The sequence below is a fragment of the Petaurus breviceps genome, unplaced genomic scaffold (assembly GCF_028583685.1).
Source record: "Petaurus breviceps papuanus isolate PSGF00001 unplaced genomic scaffold, PetGlider_PUasm1.0 90822, whole genome shotgun sequence".
Lineage (NCBI taxonomy): Eukaryota > Metazoa > Chordata > Mammalia > Diprotodontia > Petauridae > Petaurus > Petaurus breviceps.
In genome coordinates, this window is record NW_027187351.1 from 6837512 (window position 1) to 6852812 (window position 15301).

General features: G+C 36.1%; 1 protein-coding gene across 6 annotated transcripts in view; it reads left to right on the forward strand.

Annotated features, from left to right (window-relative positions):
* MLIP (muscular LMNA interacting protein) overlaps window positions 1–15301 on the forward strand; it is a 396856-nt gene that overhangs the window by 187683 nt on the left and 193872 nt on the right. For all 6 annotated transcript variants that reach the window (XM_069070633.1, XM_069070635.1, XM_069070636.1 and 3 more), the window contains one exon: window positions 7014–8591. In XM_069070633.1, the coding sequence (XP_068926734.1) occupies window positions 7014–8591 (1578 nt within the window). The remainder of the gene's footprint in view (window positions 1–7013; window positions 8592–15301) is intronic.

The following is a 15301-nucleotide window of genomic DNA, read 5'->3' on the forward strand; positions in this document are numbered from 1 at the left end:
TTCTTGGCAAAGATGCTACAGTAGAGGATTCTGGGAAAATGGCAGAGTAGGTCAGAAAATTCTAAGCTCTCAAGATTTTCCCCCACAAAAGAGTTAAAATAGCACCTTAGGGAGAACAAAGTGAAGGTGGAGATAAATAAGAACAGGGGCATGCCTAGGGACCCCCAGGACAATTTGAGAAGATTGGAAGAAAAATCCCAGGACTAGGTTTGTTTGATGTGAAGAATAAACACCTCCAGGCTAGGTTCCATTTTAACAAGAAGTCCCAAGCCTTTTAAACAACAAGTGGCAAGCCATAGGGTTTGTTGGTTGGAGAGGCTGTCTCAGCCCCAGCTGCTGGAATTTTTACCCCCAGGATAGTGAGGGTAGTTGGGCGTCTGAGCCTGGGAAGATTGAGGGAACCTCTCCTGACAAGGAACACCAGACCCAGCTGTGCTGTGAAAAGCGGTTGGGGTGAGAAGGAACCAGCACACGCCCAGTGAGTGCAGAAGCAGTGGGGCAGAAAGTCCCTGGCTGTGGGAACTTAGAAGAGTTTGGAAGTTTGGCTTTGGCTTCAGGCTAGAGAAAAGAATTGAAGATCTGGAACAGGAGGCATTTCCCTTACCCCAGGGCCAGAGGTGACTACAAATAACAGCTATCAGCACAAAAAATGAACCAGCAAACAAGAAAGAATCTAACCATAGAATGCTATTATGGGAATAGAAATGACTGGGCTTCATCTTCAGAGGATGATATTGAAGTAAGGAAACCCCAAAGAGTAATGTCAAATGGTCACCTGCCCAAAAAGAATTCACAGAAGATCTTAAAAAAGACTTTTAAAATCAAATGACAGAGATGGAGGAAAAACTAAAAAAAAAAAAGAAAAAAAAAGAATAATCCAAGAAAAACAAGAAGGCTATGAAGGGAAAGTTAACTAATTAGAAAAAGAGATACAGAATCTTAAGCAAGAAAATAAAATCTTGAAAATTAGAACTGGGCAAAGTGAAGCCACTGAAATTATAAGAGATCAAGAAATGATTAAACAAAATATGAATGATGAAAAAAATAGAGGAGAAAGTGAAACATCTTATAAGAAAAATTTGGAGAATAGATCAAGAAGAGAAAATATAAAAATAATTGGACTAACTGAATGTTATGATAAAAAAGAATCTTGATACAATAATACAAGAAACAATTAAAGAAAATTTCCTGAAACATTAGAACAAGGTGGGAAAATAGAAATAGAAAAAAATTCATTGATCACCACTTGAAAGATATTCTGTGAGGAAAACTCATAGGAACATCATAGTTAAATTCTGAAACCCCCAGCTCAAGGAAAAAAATATAAAAGCATCAAGATTAAAACAATTTAGATATGATGGTGCCACAATTAGAATTACACAAGACCTTGCAGCAGAGACATTAAAGGACTGCAGGTCTTGGAATACAACATATTGAAGAGCAAAAGAACTGGGTCTCTGTCCAAAAATATCATACCCTACAAAGTTAAGTATTATTCTGAAGGAAAAAAATGAATATTTGATAAACTCTCAGACTTTCAAGATTTTGTTAAAAAAAATCCTGAACTTAATAGAAGATTTGACATGGTAGAACCCACAGAAACATAAGGCACATAACAAAGACTGATTATAAGGGATCCATATAGACAGACTGCTTACTTTTTCTACATGTCAAATGTATATCTGAGATTCTTACCAATAGTTGGGTAGTTCATAAGAAAGATTGGGCTAAACCTGAATTTGATATGAATTTAAAAAGTAAAACCATTTAAGAACAGCTTAAAAGAGTAATTAGTTTATACAAATGAGATGCAAGAGGAAGAATTGATGCAAAGGAATTAGGGGGGGAGAGTTGGTAGTTCTGGTAACCTACTTTCATCGAGAATGGGTTTAAGAGAGAGCAATACATACATACATACATACTACATACATATATCCATAAATATGTATATTTAGAAGAATATGAAAGGCTTCTAAATTCAGAAGAAATAAAATGCTAGGGTATAGGGAGTGGCGAAAGGACAAGGGAAGGATCTTTAGAGGTGAGAATGAGAAATCAGTAAAATAGAGGTATAGAGGGGTGTTAAGATTTATGGGAATGGGAGGATAGGGGAGGGATCCTTGCAGTGGAGTAGGCAAGCCATAGGAAGGCAAGGTAGTGGGTAGAAGTAAAGTAGAGGAGGCAGGAAGGATAGGAAACAAGGGATATGCATATACATAAAAACAAAGATCAGAAGTAGAATAGGTTTGGGAAAGTATATGTCTATATATGTATATGTATATGTATATATCTATAGCTGTAGAGATACTTATCTGAACTTTATTGTAGCTTTGGGAGTTGGGGAGGGTATGTATATGTTTTTAGCTATAAAGACGTATCTAAATTTTATTGCAGCCTTCTGGAGGGGGTTGGGAGAGGGAAAAAAGAACAAAGTAAAAAACGCACAGCAAAAAACCCAAAATATTTTACAAGGAAACAAAGATGGATAATTCTCAGTACAATAAGTGTTATTTATCATAGATGCTTTCTTGAAATGAAAATTTATTGTTACATATTTTGAATCCTCTCATGTTCTGCTATGCATATGACATGCTTTTTCTTTCTTTCTAATTTTCTACTTAAGTTCTAATATTTAAATTTATGATATGTTTTTGTTTCTTTTCTCTATTCTGTATTTGTGTTCTGTCATTTGAGTCTAAAATATTCACTTGAAAAGGAAAAAAAAAGATACTGTAGCAGTTTGCCATTTCCTTCTCCAGATCATTTTTTTTTACAGATGAGGAAGCTGAGGCAAACAGAGTTCAGTGACTTGTCCAAAGTCACACATCTAGTAAGTGTGTAAGGCCAGATCTAAACTCAGAAAGATGAGTCTTCCTGACTTCAGACTCAGTGTTCTATCCATTCCACCACCTAGCTGCTCAGGAAGGCAGGTTGGTTTAGTGGAAAGAAAACTGGATGTAGACTCCAGTGACATAAGTTAAAAAGCTACCTCTGCCACTTATTACCTGTATGACATGGTGCAAGTTACTTAACCTTTCTCTGTTTCAGTTTTCCTATCTATAAATGAGGAGGTTGGACTAGTTGACCTCTACAGAACTTTCCTACTCTCTACAGTTAAAATCATTTGTTTTATTCCATCTTCGTATTTGTAAAATGAAGGGTGGGACTAGATAATCTCTGAAATCCTTTCTAGTTCTAGTCTAGGATCCTGTGATCCCAGGAGCTGAGCATGATGCTCATGTGTTACACTTTGAATTATTCTATTCAATTCAACTCTTCAGAACCAAAATTTATTAAGAACTTATTTGCCCCCAACATAAGCCCTATGCTAGTCATTTTAGATTATTCCCTTCTTCTGGAATTCTTGTTACACGTCCAAACCTTTGCTGACCCTTTCCCCTCTACCCTTCCCATTCCCCACCTCCAGTATCTTCATCCATCTAACTCATTTTTCATGGCACAAATACTATGTGCCACCCCTGGCTCATGCTACCATTACAAAAAACAAAGGAGTCCAGTTTGCAACCCAGAATGAAGCTGCCAACCCCACATGTACTTGGAGAATTTATTTTGAACATACATAGTAAGTCAGTCTGTTGCAGTGGAAAACCCCCACTAAATTTGGAGTCAGATGATATGAGTTTGAATTCCAGTACAACCCCTGCCTTTCAGTAGTGGTAGGGAGTCTCAGGACTATGTTGCCTTGGGTAATTCATTTAATTGTTGTGGGCCTTAGTTACTTCACCCTTTAACATGGGGCAGTTGGGCTAAATGACTCTCATTGGACCTATCCAACATTCCTACAACATTTTGGTTGTTCTTTTTAGTCACTTACCCATTCTACTAGTTTTATGCTAATTTGTGTGGTTGTCTTATCACTTCCTACATAAGGAAGGTTTCCTGAGGTCAGAGACTATGTTTTAAATTATCTTTGTAACCTCCAAAGAGCCTTGTAAATAGTAGTTGCTCTACAAATGTTTGTTTATTGAGGTGTCATCCTGTTACAGATATATTTGGCAATTTCCCCACTTGGGAAATGAATATTGTATTTTTTTTTCTCCTTAGCCTGAAAACTTGGAAGCTTATGATCAATTATACTTTGAAGTTCTCATTTTGAAACCAGTTCAAAGCTTGAGTAAAACTAAGAGTTGTCAAAAAAGATGTGAATTTAGGTCAGATTGAGAAAAATTGAGACATTTCAGGTATCCTCATTGAGAATCACATCCCTTAAATTTAATTCTTCTTTAGTTTTCATGTCTATATTCTCAAGGATGTTTGTCCTATTTCTTGGTAGCTCCCAATTGTTTTTAATAAAAAATGAATTGTTATACTCCACAACAGTGTGGGAACTACACCCAATTTGTGTTTACAAATCATAAATGTTGAGGTTTAGGGGTGCTGGGACCCTGAAGTAGCAATATGTGGTTTCTTCCCTAATGAATTTGTCCCAAGCCTTCTCTAGAATACAAGATTTATTAGACCACCTGTCAGGGTGGCAGTGATTTTAAAAATCCACCATTTTGGCCACACTCTTAAGGAATCTGTGACACTTGTATTGACAAGTAGTCCACATTGAATCCGAGCATTTGAATGGAGGCAAGATGGATCTTTTATTTTTTTGTTTTTGCTTTTTTTGGAGGGGGGAAGGCAGGGCAATTGGGGTTAAGTGACTTGCCCACGGTCACATGGCTAGTAAGTGTGTCAAGTGTCTGAGGGCAGATTTGAACTCAGGTCCTTCTGACTACAGGGCTGGTGCTCTTTTCACTGTGTAACCTAGGCACCCCAAAATGGATATTTTAAGCAGAGGACTATGGGTACAGAGGAGGAGTCTAGATGGAATAAAGGGTGGGAAGTAGCCAGGGGCAATCTGGAGGTAACAGACAATGAAGGACTTGGCTAGGTTAGTGGTAACCTAAATTTGGGAAATCAGGCATAGGCTACGATGAAAGACCAGTTGACTGGGATGTGTCTGACATCTCAGGCAAATGCCAAAGACTTTACCAAGTGGGAAAATTCAAGGTGAGTTCAGGGGAAAGTTTAAAGTGAGGTTTCCAGGGCCTGTAAACAAATGGGACCCAAATCCTTTTGGGGTAAGGAGTGAAGGTCTTAGCTTGGGCCTGTACTCCATCAATAAGATCATAGCAAGAAGGCACTTTAAGGTTAATCTTGTCCAACCCTCTCATTTTACAAGTCCCCAAGAAGTTAAATCACTTGCCCAAAGTCATATAAGTAGTTAGTGGCATAATCTGAATCTGAATCCAGATTCTTTATTTCAGATTAAGCACACCAACCACATTGCCTTTCTATATCAAATTCTGTCTTAGAAAAAGGAGCTCAAAAATGATCCCTCATCATTATACTTTTACACAAAAGTGTAAAAGTCACTATGCTTTTCAGAAGATGATGAGCATTTCACAGTTTTCTGGACAAACCACTCTGCGTTCTGTATTTCCTGACATGGATATACTCAGCAGTTTTGAGATGCTTTACTCATTATGTCTCCTAGCCTGAGACAGCACTTTCTTACTTCCTCTCTCTGCTGGGTTTGTGAGTCAGTGGTGGGTGAATTGTTTCTTGTTTACCGAATTTGTCAAATATTCTGCATTCTTTGGTCTGAAAGTGGGTGTATGACTTTTTGTAGTACCCAAATAATATTTAACATTTTAAGCCAGGAAATTAATCATGGAGAATGCTAAGGGTTAGCTTTTTCCTTCATCCTTACCTTTCTTTTCCCTTCATCTCCTCTCAGGCAATCAATTGCCTGATATTTTGCCCTCTAGTTTGTGTGCTTCCTGTGGGTTGAAGGCAGCTTTTTGTGTGAAGTCAGAAACTTAAGATGATTTTGGCTGATTGATCAAATTATATTTTATTTTCAGAGTGATTATGCAAGTTCTTAATCTGGAAGATTTGTCTTGAGTTTTTAAAAATTTATTAATTGAAATATGTTGATGATATTTAATGAATAATAATTTTCATGATAATATTGAGAGACATTGTGAAAGAGTATTTAGAGGGCTGCCTTTAGAGGCAAGATGACTTCATATACTGCCTCTTACATATACTTGCTGTGTGATTATGGGTAAGTTACTTAACTAGCTAAGTGTTCCAGGCAATTCCTTAAGGGTATAAGTTACAGATAAGTTTAATTAAACTCAACAAGCATTTATTAAATATCTACAAAGTGCCAGGTATTGTGATAGGTTCTGAGCATAGAAAGACAAAAACAAAAGAGTCTCTGCCTTCAAGAAGTTTACATTATGTTGGGAGTTCTGATTTGCATCAGTGAATGGCATTTCCATGTTAGGAGTTCCTTATGCAATCATAGTTTTGGAATTTCAACAATGAAGTTATGATATTATGCCATATACTTCATTTTTAAAGAGAAACCATTTTAAGTTTTAATGTAAATCATAAGGTGAACAAATCTGAATAGGTAAATTAAAATATGCTTTTGAGGATTTGAATTTGATGTTAGTATATGATTGATAAGTTATTTTCAATATAGAAAAATAGAATACTTATACATACATATGTAGGCATATATGTGTAGGTATATATTATATGTTGAGATAATGATATAAGTGTTACCATCCTACATGATAGAGCGCATAGTTTGTGCTGCATCATTTGTCGACTATAATCAATTTTCACCTTAACAAGTTCATAGAATCATAGATTTTGAATTGGATGGGACCATGTAGGGCATGGAGTCGATCTTCTCATTTTACCGAAAAAGAAATTGAATCCCAGAGAGGCTAACTTATTTACCAAAAGTCACACATGTAGTAAAGAGCTAAGTTTTAAACACAGGCTCTCTGACTAGCAGTTGAGCATTCTCTCCACCTGTACCATGTTGTTTTAAAGTCACAAGACTTTGTTGGTCAAGAATGAAGCTGCCATTTTTTGTTTGCACTATTAGAATCACTGCTTGCTGGATCATAGAATTAAATGGAAGATTTATCAGTTTCTCACGTTCTGTCCTATTTTAACCTGTCTCTTTCTCTTTCCTCCAGTTAACTTCTCTCTCTACTACCTCTGGTCAGCTCTCCTGTAAATCACCTGCTATCTTTGTTTCACCAACTAATCTGAAAGCACAATCTGACATGGTTAGCCTGCACCAAGCCTCTGTCCTGGAAGAATTTCATACTAAGAGTGTGGATCCACGTGGGTCAGCCATGCAAGAAACGTCGACATATTTTCAAGGGACCACTTACTCTTCCCCTTGTTTTACATCAGAAGAAACCACCTCAGAGATAAAAAGCACTCAGATCTTAGGTTCTAAGCAGCTAAAAGATATCTCTAGCCCAACCTTAGCTCACCAAAAGTCTGAATTAAGGTCAGAAACTTTAAGCAAGAGTTCAACTCCTCCCTCAAATCTTATCAGCTCAAGTGGAAGTCAGAGCTTCACTGCTCAGGGACTGCCTTCAAGTGTTCCCAAGTCTGATTCATCATCATATATACCCGTTCGTATCATCACACATTCATTATCCCCAAGTCCTAAACCACTGAATTCCACTTTTTGTGGGTCCTCTTCAACTTTATGTAGCCAAGCTTCATCTAGTGGAAATCTTGCAAAGTCAGGAGTTAAGTCTCCAATACCAACTCGACTTTCCCTTCTGACTGCTATTTTGAAGTCAAACCCTTCTCATGGGAGACCCTTTTCTCCTGCATCCTGTCCCACCTTCTCTTCTAACTCCCTAACTTCATCCACACTCACACTGGATCAAAAGGTGAAGAGAACCCCACCTACCCCTAAGAAATCTTACTCTAGTTTCTCCCTCAGGGAAGAATCTCTAGATCTAGGGGAACACCAGTCTTCTGAAGTGCCCCATCAATCAATTCACTCTCCTTTCTTCACCAAGATTAGTCCTGTCTCCCAGGAAGCTCCCTTTTCCCATAAAAAGCCCTTGAGCAGCAGTCCACTTTCTCCTAAATTAGGAAGTGTTCCTTCACCTCCTGTTTCTCCTAAGGGTAATATGGTCCCACCACAATTACAAAGTAAAATAGTGAACTCATCAACCCTACCCCCTATCCCACCGTGTTCTGCTGTTTCCCTTAACAAAGACAGCCACGAAGCTGACTGCAAAGGTCTAGCTCCCGAAAAGCCCACGAGGTTTCACACATACTCATCTGCTTCATTCTCTTCTGTCTTGTGCTCTCGTTCTGACCCTGTTAGCCAAAGAAACCCTCTGTCTTTTCCAAATGAATATTCCTTTCCATCTACTCCCTTATATCCTACATGCCAGTCAAAAGTAGCCTCATCACAATTAGCTAAGGAGAAGAACTTCCTATCTGCTACTTCTTCCCACATTTCTATCCCTAGTTCTTCCTCTCATCCTAATTTGGGGTCCTCCATTCCTCTTGTTGATAATACGAATTCCCATACAGTTCAGCATATTTCATCCATGCACCCAAATTATCAAGTCAATACCTTACCCATAAGACCCACGATGCCCCCCGAAACCACAGCAACATATAGTAGATCCCCTATTTCAAGCCTGGCACCTCCCATATCCCTAACAAGAACCAAGGAGTCGACTTCACCACAACCTTTGTCCCTGCCTTCAGACCCTGAAAATAAGAAAGCCAAGGTATATATAATATATGTATAAATATTTTTGCATGCTGCATGCTTATTTTCTAATCTGGAATGACCATTCTTTAAAAAAACAATAGATTTCTTTAATAGTAATGCTTTTCTTTACAGGGAAATAAAGGAAGGAGATGGGAAAATATTGGAATATGAGGGTTAATTTTATAATTTAAACATTAATTCTACATTTGTAGAATTATGAGAAAGTCTTTGGTAATAGGTTCAAATCATTCTCAAGCAAATCTATAAGAGATTTTTTTTTTGTTTTGAGACTGGCTTATCTCACCCAGGCTGGAAGTACAGTCATCATTCATAGTCCTGATCTCACTGCTGGTCAACAGAAAAGTTTTGACATGATTCATTTTCATCCTGGGTCAGTTCACTGGTAGCCTCTCTCTTGAGGGTTCACCTTATTGGTGCCCAAGTAGTGCAGAAACTTGATTGTTCTAAACCTAATTGCAACTCAGAACTCTCAAGCTCAAGTAATCCATTAGCCTCAGCCTCCCTCGTATCAAGAATCAGAAGCATGCACCACCAAGCATGGCCATGCATTTTCTAACTTTGCTTGGGGGACTTTTAAAAGCGTTCTTTCTTAGATGGTCTATTGGCAACCACTGTTACTCTTCCTTATAACCCTGAAGAGATCCTTTTGGATCAGTTAGGACTCTTTGCGTTACCCTTATAACAGAGTTAAAAATTAGCTGTGAGGAATTTGGAATACTATTTGTAAAGTAGAAGCATTTACCAACTTTGTGAGGTTCACAAGTTTCATGAAATTCATAAAGAAGTCTGACATGAGTAGTGGTACTGAGTATCATATAAAGGTTATTGGCAAAAAAGAATAGGGAATTTCCCTCAGACACAATTCTAAGCTGTATAGTTTGCTTGATCAAGTATCTTGGAGTTTGTATCAGCCTTGTCCATTTTTTAAGGTTTCTACTTTCATCCCTTTAGTACACAGTCCTCAAGACCTTCAAGTCAGGAAGCTCTTGGGTCAAGTTCTATCTCAACCACTTACTAGCTCTGTGACTCTTGGCAAGTCATTTAACCTATCTGGGCTTCAGTTCCTCATCTATAAGATGAGATGATTGGGTTAGATGGCTTCAAAAGTCCTTTTAACCACTAATTTTATGATTTTTATGGTACCTCCTCCTTTCTCCCTCTCCCTACATCTCTGCATAATTTGAGAAGTTTCATCTAACTTGTGTTACATCATCAGAGAATTTTTTTTTGCTGTGCATATGAAATTTCATGGAACTTTAATTAAAAAGAATAAATGAGAGAATAAATCATTAAATTTATCCAGGGAAACATTTCTTTATTTGCTTTAGGATAGGATTTATGGGAGAAAATGTACTGTAGGATAAATGCACTGCCTCTTGGGTCAGAGGACCCAGGTTTAAATCCTATCTCTGATGCTTATTCCCTGTGTGACTTAATCTTCTTGGTACTCAGTTTCTTCCTGTGTAAAATACTAGATTGTTGCTGAAATTCCTTCCAGCCCTAAATATATAATCCTAATTGTTTGGGATGAGGATATGTGGCATTATTTTTTCTTAAGGTATTTTGAAGTGATTCTTCAGTGAACCTACTTTTTAAATTGCCCTAAAGCATCAATTTTGAAAATTTAAAAAGAAATATCTAGTATGGAGTGTCTCTCATATTTCTGGATTAGCGATAGTATGTCCTCCTTTTGGATCCATTATATTAATATTCTTTTTTGAGTATCCTCTCCTCTTCCTCTCTTATCCCCAAATGCACAAATATCTACATGAAAACAGGTTAGCATGGATTTAATTATATATACACATATATATGTATATATGTATACACACACACACACACACATATATACTATGTGGTCTCTGTGAGATGCAGCATGTTTTAGAAGTTTTAGGGCTAGACTTGGAGTGAAGAAAACTTGGGTTCAAATCCACTTCTAATACATATCAGCTGTGTGACTAAGAATAAATAATTTAACCTCTCAGTATCCCCAGGCAACTCTCTCATATTTTAAGTTACAGTCTAGCCTTTAATTTTCATCTGGTGGACAAAATTTACTACAATGATGAAATCCCACATCTGGAAAACAAATACAGTGCAACAGAGTGAGTCTGTTTTGTGAGTCTGCAAATAAAGTGGAAACAATAGGAAATGGACTTTCAAAACTTTTTAAGTGAAACAGAGAAAATTACTTTTATTTGTGTTGTCTGGAATTTTTTCAGAAATATCTCTAGTGAGATAAGTAGCACCTATCTAAAACCATCAGCAAACATTATATATAATGGGGATAAGCTAGAAGTATTTCCATAAGATCAGGAGTGAAACATGGATGTACATTATCACCACTATTATTCAATATTCTACTAGAAATGTTAGCTTTATCAATAAGAGGAGAAAAAGAAATGGAAGGAATTAAAGTAGACAATGAAGAAACAAAACTGTCACTATTTATAAATATGAATGGTATACCTAGAGAATATGAAGTATCAACTAAAAAACTTCTTGAAATAACAACTTTAACAAAGTTACAGGATATAAAATAAATGCACATAAATCATTGACATTTCTATTTATTACTAACAAAGTCTAACAGCAAGAGATAGAAAAAGAAATTCCATTTAAGATAACTGTACACAATATAAACTATTTGGGAGTCTACTTGCCAAGAAAAACCCAGGAAATATATGAACACAATTACAAAACACTTTTCACAGAAATAAAGTCATATCTAAATAATTGGAAAAATATCCATCGTTCATGGGTAGGCTAAGCTAATATAATAAAAATGACAATTTGCTTAAATTAATTTACTTATTTAGTGCCATACCAATCAAACTACCAAAAATTATTTTATAGAGCTAGAAAAATAATAACAAAATGCTTCTGGAGAAACAAAAGGTCCAGGGTATCAAGGGAATTAATGAAAAGAAATGCAAGAGAAGGTGGCAGATCTAAACTGTATTATAAAGTAGCAATCATCAAAACTACTTGGTAATGGCTAAGAAATAAAATAATGGATGAATGGAATAGGTTAGATACACAAGACACAGTAGTCAATGACTATAGTTATCTACTGTTTGATAAACCCAAAGGCTCCAGATTTGGGGCTCATTATTTGACAAAAAAACTGTTGAGAAAACTGGAAGATATCATGGCAGAAACTAGGAATAGACCAACAGCTTACACTGTGTACCAATATAAGGTAAAAATGAATATGTAACTTATACATAAAGGGTGAGACTATAAGCAAATTAGGAGACAAGGAATAGTTTACTTGTTAGATCTATGGAGAAACGAAGAATTTATGACCAAACAAGAGATAGAGAACATTATGAAATGCAAAATGGATAATTTCAATTACATTAAATTAAAAAAGTTTTTGCACGAATAAATCCAATGCCACCAACATTAGAAGGGAAGCAGAAAGCTGGGAAATTATTTTTACAATCAGTGTCTCTGATAAAGGCCCCATTTCTAAAATATATAGAGAACTGAGTCAAATTTATGAGAATACATGTCATTCCCTAATTGATAACTGGTCGAAGGATATGAACAGGCATTTTTCAGAGGAAGAAATTAAAGCTACCTATAGTTATATGAAAAAATGCTCTAAATCATGATAAGAGAAATGTAAATTAAAACAACTCTGAGGTGCCACATCAAACTATCAGATTGGTTAACATGACAAAACAGGGAAACAACAAATATTAGAGAAGATATGGGAAAATTGGAACACTAATGCATTGCTGGAGCTGTGATGTGATCCAACCATTCTGGAGAGCAATTAGAAACTATGCCCAAAGGGCTATAAAGTTGAACATATACTTTGATCCAACAATACCATTACTGGGACTGTATCCCAAAGAGATCATAAAAAAGAGGAAAGGACTCACACGTACAAAATTATTTATAGCAGCTCTTTTTGTGGTAGTTAAGAGCTGGAAATTGAGGGGATGCCCATCGACTGAGGAATGGCTGAACAAGTTATGGTTTATGAATGCAATGGAATACTATTGTTCCATAAGAAATGCTTAGTGGACAGATTTCAGAAAAACCTGAAATGACCTATATGAACTGATGCTGAGTGAAGTGAGCAGAACCAGTAACATATCGTACACAGTAAAAGCAACATTATGTGATGACCAACTTTGAGAGATGTAGCTTTTCTGAGCAATGCAATGAAGTATTTGAATTCCAGAAGACTCATGATGGAAAATGCTATTCATATCCAAAGAAAGAACTATGGAGTCTGAATGAAAATTGAAGCATATCATGTTCTCTCTCTCTCTCTTTAATTTGCTTTTTCTTTCTCATGGTTTTTCCCTTTTGTTCTGACTCTCCTTTCCCAACATGACTAATGTGAAAATATGTTTAATATGATTATACATGTATAGACTATATCAGATTGCATGCTGTTTTGGGGAGGGGGGAGAGGAAGAGGGGAAGATTTAGAACTCAAAATTTTATAAAAGTGAATTTTGAAAAACAAAAATAGATAAATTAATCTAAAAAAATAAACAAACTTGGGGTGGCTAGGTGGCACAGTGAATAGAGCACCAGCTCTGGAGCCAGGAGGTCCTGAGTTCAAATATGACCTCAGACACTTAACACTTACTAGCCATGTGACCTTGGCCAAGTCACTTAGCCCCAATTGTCCTGCCTTCCCCCTTCCAAAAAGCAAAAAATAGACAACAAAAAAACCGCAAAATAAAAAACAAACTAAAAAGAAATATTTCTAGGGAATAAGAAGGTATTTCAGAGCTTATCCAAATTCTAACTATGAATATTTGAACTTATTTAAGATACAGCCTAGCAGAATGAATAGGACTGGTCCTGAAGCCAAGAAAAGCTGGGTTCAAGTACTTCTATATTATATCATAGTAAATCAACTGATTTCCTATACCCTGGGAAATTCTGTAATACTATAAGTTAAAATGAATTTCCTGATTGGCTTCTGTGGAGGGATTTCCTTTTTTATATTACTGCCACTCTTCCTCTTCTCTCAAAGAACTTTACCTTGAAAAAAAAATATTTTATCTTCTTTTCTCTTAAGTAGTCATTTGGTAGTAGTCATTGAATTATTTGGAGTTCTTTCAGTGTTGTTTTACATTATAGTCTATATTCCATATATGTCACATGTATTTTATATATAATATTTTGCATAGAGTACAGTCATTGGCACATTGTTCTGATTTTTGCTTCACTCTTTATCAGTTCATACAAATCTTCCAAAGTTTCTTTAATTTCTTTTTACATTTTGTACAAAGACAATTACAATTCAAACTTGTCATTTCTTATGGAGTAAAAATATTCCATTATATAATTTTTGCATTTCTTTTATTTACTTTTAGTGCATTTATTACCTCCCCCATTGAATGATTGAAAAAAAAACAACCCTCATAACAAATATACATAGTCAAACAAAATAAATACTCACATTAGCCCTGTTCAGAAAAGTATGCCTCAGTCTGCATTTTAAGTCCACTGATTCTATGGCAAGAGGTGGGCAGCATACTCAATCTTTAGTCCTCTAGCATCATCTTTTATCACTGCACTTCAAAGTTTTTTTGCAAAATGTTTTCATTATATAAATTGTTCTAAATATGCTTAATTCACTTCACCAGTTTATAAATTCTTTCCTTTTTACCTGGAAACCATCCTTTTAACTGTTTCTTATGGCACAATATTGTTCCATTACATTCACATACTATAATTTGTTTAACCATTCCTTGATATGTGGACACCTTAGTTCCCAGATTTTGCATACTGTGAAGAGTTGTTATAAATAGTTTTGTACATATGGGTCCTTTTCTTCTTTCTTTAATGTCTTTGGGGATATCAGTCTAGTATTGCTGTTGCTTAATCAAAGGATATAGATATTTTAGTAACTTTTCAGGCACAGTTCCAATTTTTCCCCCAGAATAGTTAGACCAATTCATGCCTTCACCAACATTATATTTGTGTGCCTATTTTCTCATAGTCCTTTGAATATTTGTCATTTTCCACTTTTGTCATTTTTGCCATTATGTTGGGAATAAGATGGAACCTTAGAGTTGCTTTAATTTGTATTTCTCTTATTATGGGTGATTTGGACTTTTTTGTTGTTGATGGTTTGTTTTTTTCTTTGAAAATTTTGGGTTCATATCCTTTGACCATCTATCTATTGGAGAATGAATCTTGTCAAGGATACAAGAAAGGTCTGCCATTTCCTTCTTCAGTTCATTTTACAGATGAAGAAATTGAGACAAACAGGGTGAAATGACTTGCTCAGGGTCACACAGCTAATAAATTTCTGAGGCTGAATTTGAACTCAGGTCTTCCTAACTCCAGGTCCACACTCTATCTACTGCCCCACTTAGCTGTCCTTCGTTCATACATATATTTAGATTATGTATGTGCATATGCCAAACTCTAGATAAAAAGTGGAATTTTTTTTGGTCTTTTTGGAGGGGGGAAATCATGGCGTTTGAGATTAAGTGACTTGCCCAAGGTCACACAGCTAAGAAGTGTTAAGTGTCTGAGGCTGGATTTGAACTCAGGCCCTCCTGACTCCAGGGCCAGTGCTCTACTCACTGCACCACCTAGCTGCCCCCCAAAGTGAAATTAATGCACAAAATATCCTTACTCAATTTGATAACATATAGTATTGTAGAAAACCTTTAGAAAAACTGGGATCAAGATCCTTAGGTTCACACAGATCTATCT